Source organism: Aptenodytes patagonicus, chromosome 1 (genome assembly GCF_965638725.1).
Source record: "Aptenodytes patagonicus chromosome 1, bAptPat1.pri.cur, whole genome shotgun sequence".
Lineage (NCBI taxonomy): Eukaryota > Metazoa > Chordata > Aves > Sphenisciformes > Spheniscidae > Aptenodytes > Aptenodytes patagonicus.
Window position 1 is genome coordinate 54,369,805 of NC_134949.1, and position 14,076 is coordinate 54,383,880.

At 39.5% G+C, this 14,076-nt stretch overlaps 1 protein-coding gene across 4 annotated transcripts in view; it reads left to right on the plus strand.

The window, feature by feature from the left end:
- The window catches only part of ANO4 (anoctamin 4), a 150,537-nt gene that overhangs the window by 96,632 nt on the left and 39,829 nt on the right, over window positions 1–14,076 (plus strand). For all 4 annotated transcript variants that reach the window (XM_076335459.1, XM_076335466.1, XM_076335473.1 and 1 more), the window contains 4 exons: window positions 1,883–2,017; window positions 2,780–2,876; window positions 3,404–3,464; window positions 10,117–10,199. In XM_076335459.1, coding sequence (XP_076191574.1) covers window positions 1,883–2,017; window positions 2,780–2,876; window positions 3,404–3,464; window positions 10,117–10,199 — 376 coding nt within the window. The remainder of the gene's footprint in view (window positions 1–1,882; window positions 2,018–2,779; window positions 2,877–3,403; window positions 3,465–10,116; window positions 10,200–14,076) is intronic.

Below are 14,076 nucleotides of genomic sequence, written 5' to 3' on the forward strand. Positions count from 1 at the left end.
ACTGAACCTTGCTTGGGTCTTCATCTAGGATGAAGCTGTTTGATCTCTAGATCAAAAAAGAGTGCTGTGATTTGCACCATTAGATGGAAAAGCTCAACAGGATAGGCGATGAAATTTGTCATGAATGTTTGTCAGCTAGGGGGGTGGAACGAGGAAGCATTCATCCTTGAATGTAGGGAATGAAATAAAAAAATAGATCTTGATGAATGTTAGGTTTACTTCACTACTTTGAACTATGTACATGGAGAAAAATAGGTCATAAATATTCAGTGGAAGTAAGCTCAAAATGTGAGCTTGCTTTTTCAGTGGAGCAGGCACAGCTTGACATCCTAGGTGTCAGGAAAATAATTAGGCCAAAGGGTTCACTAACACTCTTAAGTCAGGGCTCAAAATGTAGTTTCCAGTGTGTCTTTTGACAACCAGACCTGCTGCCCTTGTCAGAACTGAGCATGTTATCGTTAGCTTACCACCTCTTTAGCCTGTAAATTTGAGTCTCTGTTGAATGACAGAAAAATGAAAACAACATGACAATATTTGGCTTCTCATACACTGCTGGTAAACTCAAATGTTAATCATCAGTGTAGGTCACTATCATACAGCAGACCATGAGCTCAGCCCGGATGGATATTGCTCATGCTGGAAATTTTTGATATCCATTTGAAAACTGATGATTTTGTCTATTCCAGACCAAGTGTTTCTTTCTCTTCTCCACTGTCTCCAGCCCCAGAGGCCATCATGGGTCTTTTCCTCCTCACTGTGAAAGTTTGACCAAAGATGTTTTCTGGTAGCATAAAGAAGCCAGCAGTGCTGGCTCACTGCATTCTTTGTCTCCGGACAGATCAGAAGTTTCATCATTAACATAAAAGTGGGTTTTCATCAGCAGCTATTCTCAAATTCAGTTGATAGACAAGTTTAAGTTGCCTGCAAAGTCTCTGAAGTGTAAGAATATCATCTTGCCTCATTCTTTAAAACTAATCTTGCAAATAATCTCCTAAAATCTTCATTGTAATCATGATAATTGCATATTGATTTGTAAAGCATCCTAATCTGATCATCAGCCTGCTGTGCACAAGACCATCAAACACAGGACACCGCATGCAGCCTGCTCCTGTGGTGATGAGTTCAGCAGGTTTTTGTGTGCTCGTATGTATTCTTCAACACATAAATAAAGGTTGTGTTTGGGAGCAGGAAAAATGCTAATGAATATGTAGCAAATAGGAGCTTCCTGGCCACTTTGCTGTTAGTTTTTAAGCAATATAGCTAACAAATTAGGATTAATTCAGACTATTTTCCTCAAATCAGTGCAAGATGATATATAAAGATATTTGTTGGACCTCACTTGCACTTTACTTTCCACCTGTGTGTAGAATCATGAGATTAGTTTTCCAGGAACTGAGCTAAGAAAATAATCGAATGAAAATAAACTGGATTGGAGAATAACTTCTAGTTAATTCATTTCTTAGAAATAATTTGGGCCCAAATCATTTTTGCTGTTATACCCGTTTTAGGGATGAAACTGATTTCAGTGCAATTATTTGGGAAGTACAGTTACACAGCCAAAAGGCAAAGAAAGCCATCAGTTTCTCAAACACAAAGAACTAGCTTTTTTAAATGAACTCAGTGTTTCCTTTCTGAGGTCTCCACTCATCTCACTGTAAACTGTGGTTAGTGAATGTTTAAATTCATTTAAGTTCATTCATGAGGCAGATCCCTCAGTGTGGATTTAGAAGCCTAGTTGCAGGCTTTTTCTTCAGGAAATACAACTCTGCTCTCTAATCTACTCTTCAGCTATGATAGGAATATTTATTTTCTATTAACAAGCAAGATTAAGCAAATTTATTCTAATTAGCAGGTAACTTGGCTGTGTTGTGTTTTAAAACAGACGGTACTTTGGTGAGAAAATTGGGCTGTACTTTGCCTGGTTAGGCTGGTACACGGGGATGCTCTTCCCAGCTGCCTTCATTGGATTGTTTGTCTTTTTGTATGGAGTCACCACTCTGAACCACTGCCAAGTCAGGTAATGTGGGCACTTTTATAAGGGAAATTACAGCTGGGGGTTATTATGAATAATTTAAGAGATCTTCATATGAATTGTTAATTATTTCATTTTGAATTCTTGAATGAATACTCAGGAAAAGACTGTGCTTGGTTCTCGTAAGGTACCCAGTATCGAGCTTCCCTTGTTTTGTGCTCCTGAATTGGGATGGGAGGCAATGTTTCTTGCCCAGCTGCAGTTGCTGATGGTGCTGGCAACTCAGCATGAAGTAGGGAAAAAGTAGGGCTCCTTCATTACTGTTGTAACAGGCCAGCAGAAGAGTGAGGAATTTTCACTCTCTTCAAGGCCTTTCCCAAAGATCCACCACAGGGAGGCATTCTTCAGATGAAGAACCCCCTGGAACTTCTGCTGAGTGCTGCATCTCTATGTTCTTGCACACTTAAGACAAGTCACAAGAATAAGTCAAACTTAACTTTATCTGCAGTCATCCTCACCCTCCTCCTACCAATGGTCACTTCTGACTCAAGGAGAAGCTGGAAATGGTAAAGAGGTACTGCTAGGCTGGCCCTGAAGAACTGTCCTCTGCAGTTATGACTGTAAATTCTGAAGTCTTAGACAGTCAACAAATATTAATTATACACATGCAGTTATGAACATCTTGGCTTCAGTTACAGAACCAGTATTGTTCAATAAGTAACTGAATATTAGTGAAACTTATCAATCCATTTTAAGACTGATTGTTGTGCATCAAACTATTAATTTTTATCTTTTCTATTTTTCCAGTAAAGAAGTCTGCCAAGCTACAGATATCATAATGTGTCCTATATGTGATAAATATTGTCCCTTCATGAGGTTGTCGGACAGCTGCGTTTATGCCAAGGTACATTTTAAACTATGCAAATAGAAATGCTTTCCTGGTAAAAGCATTAATTTTGCCTTTTGCATTTGTCTTTAGTGAGCTTGGGTAGATAAAATCTTGAAAGGACAGATCAAGTTCAGCCAATATTAACATTCATTGTCTTTTACCAGGACTTAGTTCGGGTTGTAAAATACTTGAATGCAATTTGCACTTAGAGATTCAGCAGTCCCAGATGTTGTGTCCTAGATGCATGTGCTATGGTGTCCTTGGCATCAACCTTTATCTTATGATTCATCCTTTGTATGTGGCTCCATAAAATGAATGCTTTGGGTCTGAAACAATGCTCACACCTGGTGTTGGCAGGGGTCAGTCCCAGGCCAGGCTGGCAAATAGTCCTGTCAATTGACAGGTGCATTTCACACGTCAAGGGAAGGATCCTCAGGATTGTCAGGCCAGCTGCACTCACAATCACATTAATTTTATTAGGTGAAAATAGAAAATAAAGCCTTATTATCATAAATTGATTGCACTATTAATATATCCCTCAGGTAACCCACCTTTTTGACAATGGAGCTACTGTCTTTTTTGCTGTTTTCATGGCGGTGTGGGGTAAGTTTTTGTTTTGATAGTAAGTAATTGCACAATCTTTTTCTTAAAGATTGTGATGCAACATAGGCCTTTGTAATTTCCAGCACACTTTTTTCAGACACCAAGAAAAACAATATGGGCTTGATTCTTTTCTGTTTCTGCAAAAGGAAGATGGAAGTGGTTGAAATCAGTTTTTGATGTGATAATTTTAATTAAAAGCATGAATGCAGTGTGTAGTGTCTATGTAGATAGTTATATTCTGGGGGTTTTTGTAATTGTTTTTCAATCTGTTGGCACTGAGGCCTTTTCTCTGTTACTGTTCAGGGCTCCTCTTAGCTTAGGGCAGCTCAGTTTAGTGTCTGTACTAAAATGAATTAATGTATTGTTTTTCCTACCTTGCAGAAAGGCAGTAAAGCTTAAATACATGTAAGCTGGTTGTAATTGAAGCAAAACTCTGGCGGAATAAATGGAAGATTTATTTGAATGACAAATTGATCCGAGAGTGGTCTAACTGTTGCCATGGAGGCAGAATTTTGCCATAGGACAGTTCTATTTCTGGCTCAACTATTTTTCCTACTGTGGTCTTGTAGGCAGAATTGAAGGCAAGAGGAAACAATAATTTCTGGCAGCACAAAAAAATCTTTCAAACATGCCCTGAGCATGCCCAGGCTCTTAGCTGCTACCATGCCGTTCTGAGAGAAGGTTAACACCTTTAGAAAATGGCTCAATGAGGTGCCTCAAAAATGACATCCATCTCACAGCTCCGGGTGCTTGAGCTATCCTGATTTAGCCATTGTTCTCCTGTTCTTACTCACACATCTCCAACTGCTTTGGAAAGGTGTCCAAGTAATTCTTATAATCTCCATTTTAAACTGCAAATCTCTTTACCGAGCCACAGGAGATACCCAGGAGGCAACATCAGCGCCATCAGGACAACATAGATTAGCCTACCAGTCTGTCTCAGTTCCTTCCTCCAAAACTATGCGTTTGTCTTAGTTAACTGATTAAATTAGGTCATATACCGATCAAGCCTATTCATGCCATTTCATGTAGCATTGATGGTATTAAAATACCACAAATTACATTAAGGAAAAAATCCACAGATAGTACAGATTTTGTGTTTCTCCTTGGTATTTCAGCTTTGTTTTGGAGCTACACCAGAGCTAAGAATCACCAAAAATTTCTAAGTTTTAAAGATTTTTTTAGATGTTTACTCAGCTTTTCCAACCTCTTTCTCTATGTGCTCACTGAAGTTGAGAATTTCCAAGACAGTTTAGAGGCAGGGATTTCCATCTCAGCTAGGAAAATTGATGGGTTAACATTGTTGAACGTGTATGTCACTGTTCCTAACTGCTGGTGAGCATGTCTTTGGAGTGCAGCTTTTTGTGCCAGTGCTTTTGCTCCTCCTTAACAGTAACACTGCTTTCAGGAAGCAGCTGTGCTCACAGCATTGCACCTGTGTCTTAGCACTGCCCAGAACCAAGGCTGTAGGAAAAGCAGCTCTAGGTAAGGGGAGTCCTTCATTCAGGTAACCATGCCTGGTCCTGCCTTGTGGTCGCTGTCTGGGAGAAGGCTGAGCAGGCTGAGCATGCCTGCCTACAAAATGTTGTAAGTCCTCTCTCTTTCCTGTCCCTAGTTGAGAGGAGCTGCACCTCAGTTTGGTTAGCTTCTCCTTCCTCCCCCTCCTTCAGCATCACTGTCAGACTCCCAGACCCAGTTCCCTCTGGGGATATCTCCCCACCAGCCTGTCAGGACTGGGAAATGCACTGCCCATCCATGCATTTCCAGCACCTAAGCCCACAGAGAGATAAGAAAAAATATAATAAATGCTGTCCTCTGGATGATTTGGCTAGTTGAGAAGAGACTATAGGACAGTGGCTGGGGTGAGAGCCTTCCCCACCACTTTTCTTGGCTTACACTGTGCTTGTGAGCTTGCCACCAGGAGGGATGTAGGAGCAGCAACAGGAAGGAGGTTGTGAGTGCAGGGTAATGGTTTGGGGAATGGGGTGATCCTATGGCTCCACCCAAACTGTAGTTTCTTAAATAAGACTTTGCTGAGACAACAGTGAGACTGTGGAGATATTTTCCATACAGTTAAGGCTAAAGCAGCATTAGAACAAGGAAAGCAACACTTCCCAGGGATTTTCTGGTACTGTATTTATGAGTTGGCTTACTGCCTGTCTTAAATGGATTTTCAGTCTGCAGTAGGCCTGTTGGCAGCTGCAGGCATTACCATCATCTCAGTAAATTGTAGGGGAAGAGAAGAAACAATGATAGCAGTTTGATTGTGGAAATATTTTTTCTGTCAGCATGAAACAACTGGCAAGTGCATGACAAATTCACTGTGAAAAGTTCAGCCCTCTAGATGATCCAGTTTGACAGACACTAGCATATAAAATAATGATGGGAGTGCTTTTAAAAAAAGAGAATGAAAGCAAAAAAAGGCAGCTAGAATTGTGTTACCACTTTAGCCTGAGCTTAGCTGCTGTCTTATTATCTAAAGTACCTTCTTCACTGTCTTTAGATCCATTAGTTAACTTCCGTCTTGAGGGAGAAGCCTCAGCCATTTGCTTGGGGTTTTCAAAACCAGGTGTGGTCAGGTTGGGCTTCCCCCGAAGAGGTGATCTGTATGGTGGTTTCCTCCTTTTACTCTAAAGACATCTTTAACTGATGGACAAAGTGGATTGCTCACTTTTTAAGTAGAAATAAAATGCTCCTCCAAATGATGAGCAAACTGCTGTGGCCGGGCTAGGGAGAGGAATTACCACGACAAATATCAGTATGGGCTGCTTGATTTGTGGAGCAGCAATGAGCCTGGCTGTAGGACTCTGAAGCACAGGGACCCATCTTTTATAATGCTTCATTGCAGGATAAGTGGGTCCCATCAAAGTAAGGTTGGAATTGTCAAGTGCACCAGGAGATATTGGCATAGAAACACACTTTTCTTCAAAAAATATATTGACCCATCACCTCACCTATTGTATTTCTGCCCTGTTTAAGCAAAGTTTTATATAAGAAGTAAAAGTAATTGATATAATAGGAAAAAAAAAATACTTACTAAGGTATACCCAAAAGACATAAGACTTAAGACAACTTTCATTTTAAACTGATGTAGCAAAGGACAAAAGTCTCCCTTCAGTACACTGAAGGAATTCACTAGTAGTTTGTATAAGCTTTTCTGTATTGGAGCTTCTGTTGAAAGGGAAAACCCTTTCAGAAGGGTTGAAGCTATAAATCTCTGTGGTTTATAGGAAACAGTAAGTCCTTATAAACATTAATATTTTTTTGATGAACAGATTGTCGTTGATGCTCACTGAGATGTCGTCATCTCAGAAGCTGGAAAAGAATTTTTCCTTTTGAGAATCTCTGGTCTTGATGATATTTTCCAGATGTTCAAAGCCTTCAAAAAGAGGGGAGCAATAGCATTTTTTTGTGTTTCTGTGCTAGAGGGAAACACCTATACTTTGTCCTTTATGTATGCCTTGAGATATGGTGAGCTTGATGAAAAGGTAGGCCCCATTTCTGGGAAAAACTCCTCTCTCTGTACTGTCCGAATTGGATTATTACCAAAGACAGAAGAAGAGAGAAAGATGTTCATTTTAAATAAACGTTGACATTTAAAGTGCAGAAAAAAGTCATTCTCAGAAAAAAATCTAGGTAAATTTGATAATCAGTTGACTCCCAGCATGTTGCTGTAAAGCCAGATGGAATTGTAGCTTTTGCTTTTCCAATTGAAGTACTGGGGAAAGCTAGGGCAAAGATGTCACTGTCTAGATGTTTCCTGAATCTCAGTAGCAAAGTTCTGTAACCGTCCAACAGGAGAGTCCAGCTATTTATCATTTCTAATGCTTTGCTAGAAGCAAGGTGGGCTGATGGTAGTTTCTCTGTCTCTGCATATCTTTGGGGGACTAAGGGACACAAGAAAAGTCCTTTTTGAAATTTCTTCTTGTCTACCTAGAAGCATGTTTCCTTTGATAAAGGAAGTAGCTTTAGAACTTCCTTTAGAACCTGAAAGGCAAAGTTGGGAGGGGAAAAAAGGCCTGGCATGAAGATTTTAACACTTTTTTCAAGCAATAAGAAATGCCAACATAAAATTTTTTTTCTAAATGTATCATTTAGTCTAATAAAAGATATTACTTTCCTACAAACCTTGCCTCTAGCATAAAACATTCACATTGATCTGCTCTCTGAGAAGACAGAATTTAAGGAGGTTCTTCAGCAATATTCCTGGTATATAGAATATATTCCAGAAATCAGCATGGATATATTAAATAGTGTTCTGAGATACAATAGGGAGGGGATTTCTGAGGGAAGGTCAGGATTAAGCTATTTGCAGCGAGAGGCCATTTGCATTAGTAGATAAGATCACAACTTGTTTCAAAAGCATCTGAGGAAATGATGTTAAGACAGCTGTTTGTACAAGTGGATGTTGAGGACTGAGCTGCAAGGTTGAGCTCTGAAGCAGGGCAAGCATAGTATAGAAAAAGCTAACAAAAGACCTGGGAGTTAAGGCCAATGAGAAATTCAAAATTCCAAGCAGGATTTTTGGAGAATTCTCAGCATCCGGTTTAAACATACCAATTGGAAAATGGGAGAACGGTAAGTACAACCGTGTCCTGTTGAGCTGTCAAAGTCAGAAAAGAATGCTGAAGTGTGATATAGGGTATTAGTGATTACTTGACTAGAAAAGAAGCAGAGAAATTTCAAAATGCAGTACTTTTTAGAAGACCTCAGTAGTACAGTGAATCAATCAAAGATGGTTATTTATAGCACATTTTAAAATATCTAGCAAGGGAAAAGTGCATACTGACCTGGATAGAGGGAGAAAATTGTAGCACAGTAAAAGCTAAAACAGCCATTCTATTTACTACTTAATGATTTGAAAATAGCTTTCTAAAGAAGCTTCAGGAACTGCACATACTTACTCTGACAGGTACTAAATATACTAAATATAATATGTATAGATTCCTCACTCCAGTTGTGTGAAGAACAAGAAAGAAAAGAAGTATGGTTCAGCACAGACATATCCATATCTGAAAGGTTCATGGCTGTGGATTCATACACCCACTCGAGTCCTGCTTCCAGCTGCTTTTTTGGAATGGAAACAGAGTGGTAATAATCAGAGTGGTAGTAATCAATCAGGCTTGTTTCTCCCAGGTCTCCAAAAAGTGCAGGGCTACTTGTTTAGCCTGTACAAAATAATTCAATATAAGCTGCTAGGAGAGAAGCAGCTCCACCAAAAGACAAGTCAAGGAATGAACAATGTGGTGGTTCAGCAGCAGCGGAGCCTCATTAGCACTTACTAATTTTGCTGATCCCAACCAATCATACTGCAATTATTAAAAAAAAATGTAGAAACATTAGGCTCAGGAGATTTAATTTACTTTCTTTATTAGATTAAATCAAAGCATCTGGTTATCTGGTGTAACATAACTCCAGCTTTCAGAAAAAGGATGACGTGATACATGAAAATGCCTTCAAACCAAATAGCTGCCTCCTTAAACGTGCTTTTGATATCTTACCTTGTCTGCTCACAGTGTTCATTTTCTAAGCATATCTTAGCTGCATTGGCTAATATATTAAAATACAATAATTCTTACTGGCTAAAAATTCACTTTCACCAAACTGATGCCAGTGCTTAGTATCATGTCACATCTTTATCAATATGCTGCAGTAGGGCAGATAGTCCATTAAGGAGATACTTTTAGGACTGGATGTGGAACATATTGTCAGGCTATTGTGACACTTTTACAGTTGATACTGTGTTAGGTCATGAACGAAGAGGTTTATGTTCTCTGTGGTTATCAGCCTGATGCTCTTCAGTGAGCAATAAAGGGAAGAGCCAAACCTCACAGCGGGAGAGGAAGCCTTTCCATTGATTTGTGTTAGCTTTAGGCAGCTTCTACATTCTTGTAACAAAACAAATTAAAAAAAACTGTAACCACAAACAGGCTCAGTATTAATTTCCAGAATATGAACATACTATTTTATGACTGAGTGCTTCCTTGATTGTTCTTTCCATCACAAAATGGAAGCACAGTCATGTACAGGCATATTACACTATCTTGAACTCTGTCGATAAGGTCTCTACAGCACAGAGTGTTTAATTGTCAGATGTTAATGCCACACCGCATATACACACTCACGTAGTGTAAAAGAAGTGGTCTGGATTAGGAAGGTGTAAGACAAAAGTTCCCATTTCCTCAGTAGTAGTCTACAGATTTGCACATGCACTGGAATGTGCTGCTTCTGGGTTCTGGCTTCTGTGTATTGTAAATGGTCTTCAAAGAAGGAGTGTTTCTGCTTTATCTACAATAGCCCCAAGAAACTTGTAGTTTCATCAGAAATCTGCTATATCTGGTAATGATGACTCACGGGAGCAATTTTATTCTTTGAGAGTCCTCCCTTGGTTGGTTAGAAATTAAACATTCTCATTTAGCGCTAAATGAAATCTCTAAAGCCTCAATCATACTTGAAGGAAGCAAAGTAATCCTTAGAAAGCAATGCTTTTTGAAAGCAGTTTTGATCATCAGCATGATTTGCTGTTCAAAGGAACCCATTTATGCAAAGAAATGAAAATAATGTAACAGCTTCATTCAACAGTTCTGTGATAGTAGTTAATATTTTCTTGACTTAAAAACAACTTTGTATTTTTTTTTTCTATTTGCTCCAGCAACTGTTTTTCTGGAGTTTTGGAAAAGAAGGCGAGCAGTAATTGCTTATGACTGGGACTTGATAGACTGGGAAGAAGAAGAGGTTTGTATAAAAAAATGTGCTGCGTGCTGCTTAATCTTTAATACAAAAAGATTTGGTTAAAAATGTAAGCATGTTTTTCTTTTGGATTTATTTTCAATTAATTCTTCAAATCTTCATAAACTAGGAAACAAGCATTTTTCTCCACAGATGTTTCCTCTGGAATGTGAAGAAACTTTCCCCAGGCCAAACTGTCCTCTCTTTTTACACCTTTGTAAATCTAAATTAATTTCAACGTATCAGTGGCTATCGTTGTGGGATATTTCAGGAAAAAAAGTGCACTTTGGGGGAAGCTAACAGATTTTGCTTTTGAATCCAAGGAAATTCTTGACAGCCCAGGGTACCATGAATTTTGGCAAATGAGTTTTATCTATTCTTTTAGATAGCCACTAAGAATATTGATGGAGAGAGAGCCTTGTGAGGCTTGTACCAGCTTCTGAATGTTCAGGTGCTGGTTACCTAAGTATACAGTACTGCGGAGAGACCGAGGGAGGACTCAAAGGACTTAACTCATCCTCTGTTGGTAGAGGAAATCCCCTTACGGAGGAAACTAAACAGCGAAAAATAGCCTTAACCTTCTTCTGTGGTGGTTACCAGAAAGAAACAGCATGCTCTTGGGACTGAGAGCTGAGGTCGAAGTGGAACTAGAAGGTTTTATTATGCAGAAGAAAAGCAAGATTCAGTAGGTGTGGCAGAAAAAGTGCTCCTCGAGTGGGATTTGGACATACAGGTGTCCACAGAGTCTGCCCTCCTTCCTCTCCAGAGACTGTCCTGAAGCACTTGGAGGGCCTGTAAGAGGCTGCTGTAGTGGTCTCAATGCAGTTGAACTTCTATATTGCTGCCTCTGTGGAAGAATTTCTTTTTCCTTAATCTTGCCAGCAAACAGACTTCTGAGTTATGGGATTTTTATCTCTATGAGACAATGCAGTTCAATGAGGCCATGAAACCGTACAATTGCTCATTTGCTGGTAGGATTTTTTTAAAATGCTTAATGACTAAGAAAATAATCCAAGAATATAAAATGAAATACCTTACATAACTGGAAATTGGTTTCTTTATAGAAACAGGAACATCATTATTTGTGCACGTGTGATTCTTGCAATTCTTGGTGATACTTCAGGACTATTGTCATATATTTAGAAAATACTCTAATACTGATTTAACTCTCCTGAGATTAGCAGCCTGCTCTTGCCAATGCTGACGAGTCACAGAGAGACCACACTGAGATAGTCCTACCTGAGGTTCAAATATTGGTCAGGACTGACCTGCAGTGATCATGTCCTCTCATGGCTAGTTGCAAAAAAACCACTGCTGCTGCTGACAGCTAAGGCAAAAGACAGATGTACCAGATTGCTGTTTCCAAGTCAGGATTATAGCTCAGTGTCCCCAGAATGAGAAGGAGCCTTTAAACTAACAAAATACACACGCAAATACAGTATGAGGCCCTTTTTATGTTTTTCCCAGGAAGCCTGGTCTTACAGATGTTTATAGTTTGGGATGTTATATATCTGCACCTTTCACCATTTAACCTACCTGGATTTGGGATTATGCTGATTTATAAAGCCATCCACCTGAATCTTCTATGATCAGTTGATTTACAAATATTGAATATCCTGGTAATGTTGTCCTTAACTGATGCTTTGCTTTTTTTTTTTTTTCTTTTTTTCTTTTCATGTAATAATACTAAGTGATTTCTGGCTGGTGTGGTAATGCTTAGAGGAGTCTTTTGCTCAGGTGTGAGCACAATGGCTCCAAGCCCATTCAGGACCACTCCCCATTCTGTTTCCCTCTCCTCTTTATGCACGTGCCCAAACTCCTCTTACAACCTTGCTGCTACTACTGAAAGTGCATGTCCTCTTGCAGAGCCTGGAGGAAAAAATTCCCATGGAAGATTCGCTCTCTGCTTTCTAAGCTTTTTTGGAAGAGCATTACCACGCCTACGCAACAAAGCCTTTAGCTGGAATAAATACTGAAAAGGCAGAAGAGAGTAGAGTTCCTAGATTTTTCCTCTTCCAGTCAGAAAGCCTTGAAAGAGCTTCTGGTAGTTGAAACTATCCTCATAGAAATATAATGTGTTTATTTTATGATGTCTGTTAAATAACATTATTTTTTATAAGAGATGCTTATGTTCCACTGGCAGATTATTTCAGTTTGGCCTGCAGGATGACATATGCATGTTGGTAATTTTCAGAGGATACCTGCTCCCTGCTGATGGTCAGCTGGTCTTTTATTCTCACACCAGGCTTTTTCCAGTGAGCTCTGTCAACAAAGACCTCAGTCAGGTGCCCTGGGGCCATGGTGAATGTACCTGCTCCAGAGCTATTCATTGCACCTTCTTACAGTTCTAGAGGGAGTTTTATAAGTCTCTACAGCAGGAGGTAGCAATCTTTTCAGAAGCAGTGTGCCAGATGGTAACATCCTCTCTCAAATTAGAGGTTAAAAATGCCAGTAGGAACTCAACTGGCTGCTTCTCAAAGATTTATGTGATCAGTCATCAGAGCATCAGTATCTCATTGCCATTTGAGGCATCAGTTCCTCCTTTGTTCAGCGTTTAGTGGGATCCCAAGAGTGGGAGCCGATTGCCTCCCAGAGGTGTCTTCTCTGAAGATGCTACAGCTGCCAGTGCCCATACCTACTGCACAACTCAAGCTTATCCTTGCTTTAAGGTCAGCTGTATGGACCACAGCCTCCTCTTCTTGAGTGTGGAATGCTGCACTTTTCCATTGGCACTGGGGTCTTTGCAGGACTTTGCCCGAGACAGTCACAGTTTAGAAGCAGGTGTCCCAGATGAAAAAGCGTTGAGATCGTTTCCCCATTCTGTGGTTCAAAGTCCACCTCTTCACTTTGCCATTGCCTTCAGCTGCAAGCAGGATGACCTGCAAACCACAGGCTTTGCAAGAAGGCTTACTTCTGGAGGTGCTATCATTGTCCCAGTGATCAAGATGCAGATTTTCAATCTTTTACAAATCCCTTTTCTACATCTGGGCTATAGAGGACTATATATCCTTGGACTAGGAAGGATAGGACTCCTGCAAGAATTCACCTGTTGAAGGACTTGGAAACCTCCTGAAAGAAAAGGATATATTTCACAAAGAAATTTAGAGTAGCTCTTCTAGTGAAGAAAGATCTGGCCTAAGGCGCTGCACAAAGATCTGGCCTAAGGCAGTGCACATTAATCCATATTTGATACTCCAGAAATCAGTATGGTTTCTCCTGTGAGTAAAGAATTGGAATGATCCATGTTTGAGAAGCAGGAAGGAAGGAGAACGGTCTGTTTTATGTAGATTGAAAAAGACACATCCTGCGGAGTTTGATCATGAAGTTGTACATGCCAGTGAGATGTCAGTGAGAATTTTGTCTCCATAAGGTGAAAATTTTAGTCCTAAAAGTGCTACTTTCTAATAAAATCACTGCTAATTAGATTTCTTCTCTACATTCCATTCAGTTATCACTGGACAAAATCAGCCGATTCCTTTTATTAGCTATTTCAAAGAAATCAATTAAAGAGTTCTAATTACCGTTTTAAGTCACAAGCTTTTGTTAATGAAGATTGTTATTTTTATTAACATTATCTGCTATGTCTAGCTTTTGCTTGCTTTAATTTTCATTGTCAAATTGAAAAATAAGGTTTTGCTACAGAGGGAAATTTATTAATTCCTACCAACAATAGATAGGAAAAAAGAAACATTTATAAGGCTTCCTATCACTTTGTTATCACTTTGCTGTTCTAAATGAAGAGACGAAGAAATGAAACAATGAAGACGATGGGAAGAAGAATTAAATTTGTTCAGATATGCAACCTTGTGAATTCCTCACCACTTTAGATTTTCACCCAAGGAAGGCATGCAGCAGCTCCTGCAGTGTCCCCCAGCCTGGGGAC